The sequence below is a fragment of the Perkinsus marinus genome (assembly GCF_000006405.1).
Source record: "Perkinsus marinus ATCC 50983 genomic scaffold scf_1104296934354, whole genome shotgun sequence".
NCBI classification, from domain to species: domain Eukaryota; phylum Perkinsozoa; order Perkinsida; family Perkinsidae; genus Perkinsus; species Perkinsus marinus.
Window position 1 is genome coordinate 1 of NW_003214832.1, and position 2,535 is coordinate 2,535.

At 52.8% G+C, this 2,535-nt stretch overlaps 3 protein-coding genes across 3 annotated transcripts; 2 read left to right on the top strand and 1 right to left on the bottom strand.

The window, feature by feature from the left end:
* Positions 1 to 98: 98 nt before the first annotated feature.
* Pmar_PMAR021523 (hypothetical protein) lies at positions 99 to 1,233 on the bottom strand (the record flags this gene model as incomplete). The annotated part of the gene is made up of 1 exon (XM_002784936.1): positions 99 to 1,233. A coding segment is annotated over one exon (1,135 nt), but the record flags the coding sequence as incomplete, so codon positions are not given.
* A 53-nt stretch (positions 1,234 to 1,286) lies between these two features.
* Pmar_PMAR021524 (histone H1.1, putative) lies at positions 1,287 to 1,817 on the top strand (the record flags this gene model as incomplete). The annotated part of the gene is made up of 1 exon (XM_002784937.1): positions 1,287 to 1,817. The coding sequence occupies one exon, from the start codon at positions 1,287 to 1,289 to the stop codon at positions 1,815 to 1,817; it is 531 nt and encodes a 176-aa protein (XP_002784983.1).
* A 234-nt stretch (positions 1,818 to 2,051) lies between these two features.
* Pmar_PMAR021525 (histone H4, putative) lies at positions 2,052 to 2,363 on the top strand (the record flags this gene model as incomplete). The annotated part of the gene is made up of 1 exon (XM_002784938.1): positions 2,052 to 2,363. The coding sequence occupies one exon, from the start codon at positions 2,052 to 2,054 to the stop codon at positions 2,361 to 2,363; it is 312 nt and encodes a 103-aa protein (XP_002784984.1).
* Between the last annotated feature and the right edge of the window lie 172 nt (positions 2,364 to 2,535).

Genomic DNA, 2,535 nt, shown 5'->3' on the forward strand with positions numbered 1-2,535 from the left:
TTGACCCTCGTCGCAGAGGACTAGTCCCATGCCTCCCTTGATCGGGAAGGTGGAACTGATGGTGATCGCGCCATTTAGAAGCCCAAGGGCCCGAGTACGGAAGGCCATGAACTCCGCCGCCGTCATGTCAGGCACATCATCGTTGTCTGAGCGGAGCTCAACAACACCGGACTTCTTGTTGGTGGCTTTCTTAGCCCGTTCCAACGCAGCCCTCGTGGCACCTTGGGGTGTAGAACCCTTACCCTTGCCCTTGCCCTTGCCAGCCTTGGGGGCCGCTGGTGTTGCGATAGTGCGCGGATGTTCTGGTGTGGAACCATTAGGGCGCCGTCTTTTGCTTGCGACAACCGTCCAGGGGCGGGGGGGTTGGGCAGAGGGGTTGACCGGAACAGAGGACGGTGCCTCGTGGGGAGGTACCGGAACAGGGGTCGGTGCCCCGATGCACACCGTCGTGCGGGGGGGAGGGGGGGCCAGAACAGGGGATGGCGCCCCGTTAGTGCAGCGAGCCGCATTCTCAATCAGCGTTAAATGGTGCCTCGTGAGCACTTGCAGAACCTTTTGGCCTCTGGCCTGGTGCTCTCGTGGCAAGAGCTCTAGGGCGCCGACAACGGCGTCTAAAACCTCAGAGGGCCGGAAAGAACTAGCCGGCACACCATCGAACTTGTTGAGGAGCTCGTCCAGGTTCGCTGGACCAGACTCCCGTGGGGACCCATTAAAAGAGTGGACCTCAGTTTCCATAACATCGGCATTTGAAACGACAGATGTATGCACAGAAACCGTGTGAGCAGCCGGAAGGGCAGGTAGAGCCGGAATAGGATCGTAATCACCAAAGTCATAGTTTTCTAACGAGTGATCACAAGCCTCAATTTCCGCGTCGCTGTCGTCAGCCGCTAAATCATGCCACGAAAAACCACAAGGTTTTATACCCGGGTCCCCACGGTGTCCAAACGAACGAGATACCACAGTGCCAGATTTCCCGATAGTTTTACGGGTAACCGGCTCTCCCCTGTCTTTACCTTTGCCCTTCGCACCGAGTTTCACGGATTTGTCGGGCATAGCTTCCTCCCCAGGGGCACCTTTGCCATGGGTTCCTTCCCAACAGGAACGATCTTCGCGTAAACCAGACTTGTTGAAACCCTTAGTGTCATCGACCGGACGCGGAGGCGAGTCGGGAGGGAAGATGGGGGGCGAGGGGAAAGGAGGATCGGGATCCTCGATTAGGTTGTTGATAGTCATAATATAGTTAGCCGAATGGCCGCACAAACAAAAGACTTAATTAGCATTCCGCGATGACTGTCAAAACTAGCATTAAATCTGGAGCTCATCCCAACTATTCTGCTATGGTCAAGCAGGCCCTCACCACATGCAAGGGGTTCCAGAAAATGAGTCGCCAGGCCATACTCAGCTTCATTAAGCAAAACTTTGGTGTCGAGAACAAGGCTGCTTTGAACAAGGCTCTCAAAGCTCTCGTAGATTCTGGCCATGTCTCTCAAGCGAAGGCGTCATACAAGCTTGCTGCTGGGCAGAGGGTTGCCGCGAAGAAACCCGCGGTTGCGAAGAAATCCAAACCAACAACTTTGAAAAAGAAGGCTCCCACGAAGAAAGCCTCTACTAAAAAGACCACCACGAAGAAGACCACCACCAAGAAGACCACCACGAAGAAGACCGCTAGAAAGCCGGCCGCTCCGAAGACGAAAAAAACCGCAGGCACCAAGAAGGCTTCTATCCGTTCGAAGGCATCCGCGAAGAAGCCGGCGTCCAAGAAAATCAAGAAGGCGGCGACGAAGAAGAAGCCTGCTGCCAAGCGGTCGGCGAAGTAATTTCCACTGTTTCGGCAGAACCTCTTTGCAGATGACCAATATTTACAAGGCGTTATTTGGCGCCATCAAAATCAGCAGCATAAGTTTCTTTTCACGAGGAGAAGAGCACATATTTTCTGAGACAGAGCGTTTTGTCACTCTTTTAATCAGAAAATGTGCCCCATCATGGCAGACTGCTTATCCCCTCGTACGAAATAAGCAGTAGCAAACAGCAGTAATCTTCTCAAACAAAATATGTCTGGTAGAGGAAAAGGCGGTAAAGGTCTCGGAAAGGGTGGTGCTAAGCGCCATCGCAAAGTCTTGCGCGACAATATCCAGGGAATCACAAAGCCTGCGATTCGCAGACTTGCTCGTCGTGGTGGTGTGAAGCGTATCTCTGGCCTCATTTACGAGGAGACCAGGGGCGTTCTCAAGGTCTTCCTGGAGAGTGTCATCAAGGATACAGTTACCTACACCGAGCACGCGCGCAGGAAGACTGTAACTGCCCTTGATGTTGTTTATGCTCTGAAGCGTCAGGGCAAGACCCTCTACGGCTTCGGAGGTTAGAGAATTCCATCTGCAAATGGCAAGAACAATACCACGGTGTTATTCAACACCATCTTGGGCTCATATCAGATATTTCTCACTTGACCATTATTATTCGGCGAATATCAATCGTAATCGACCCCTAAAACTGTGTGACCCTGCCCTTGATGTTGTTTATGCTCTGAAACGTCAG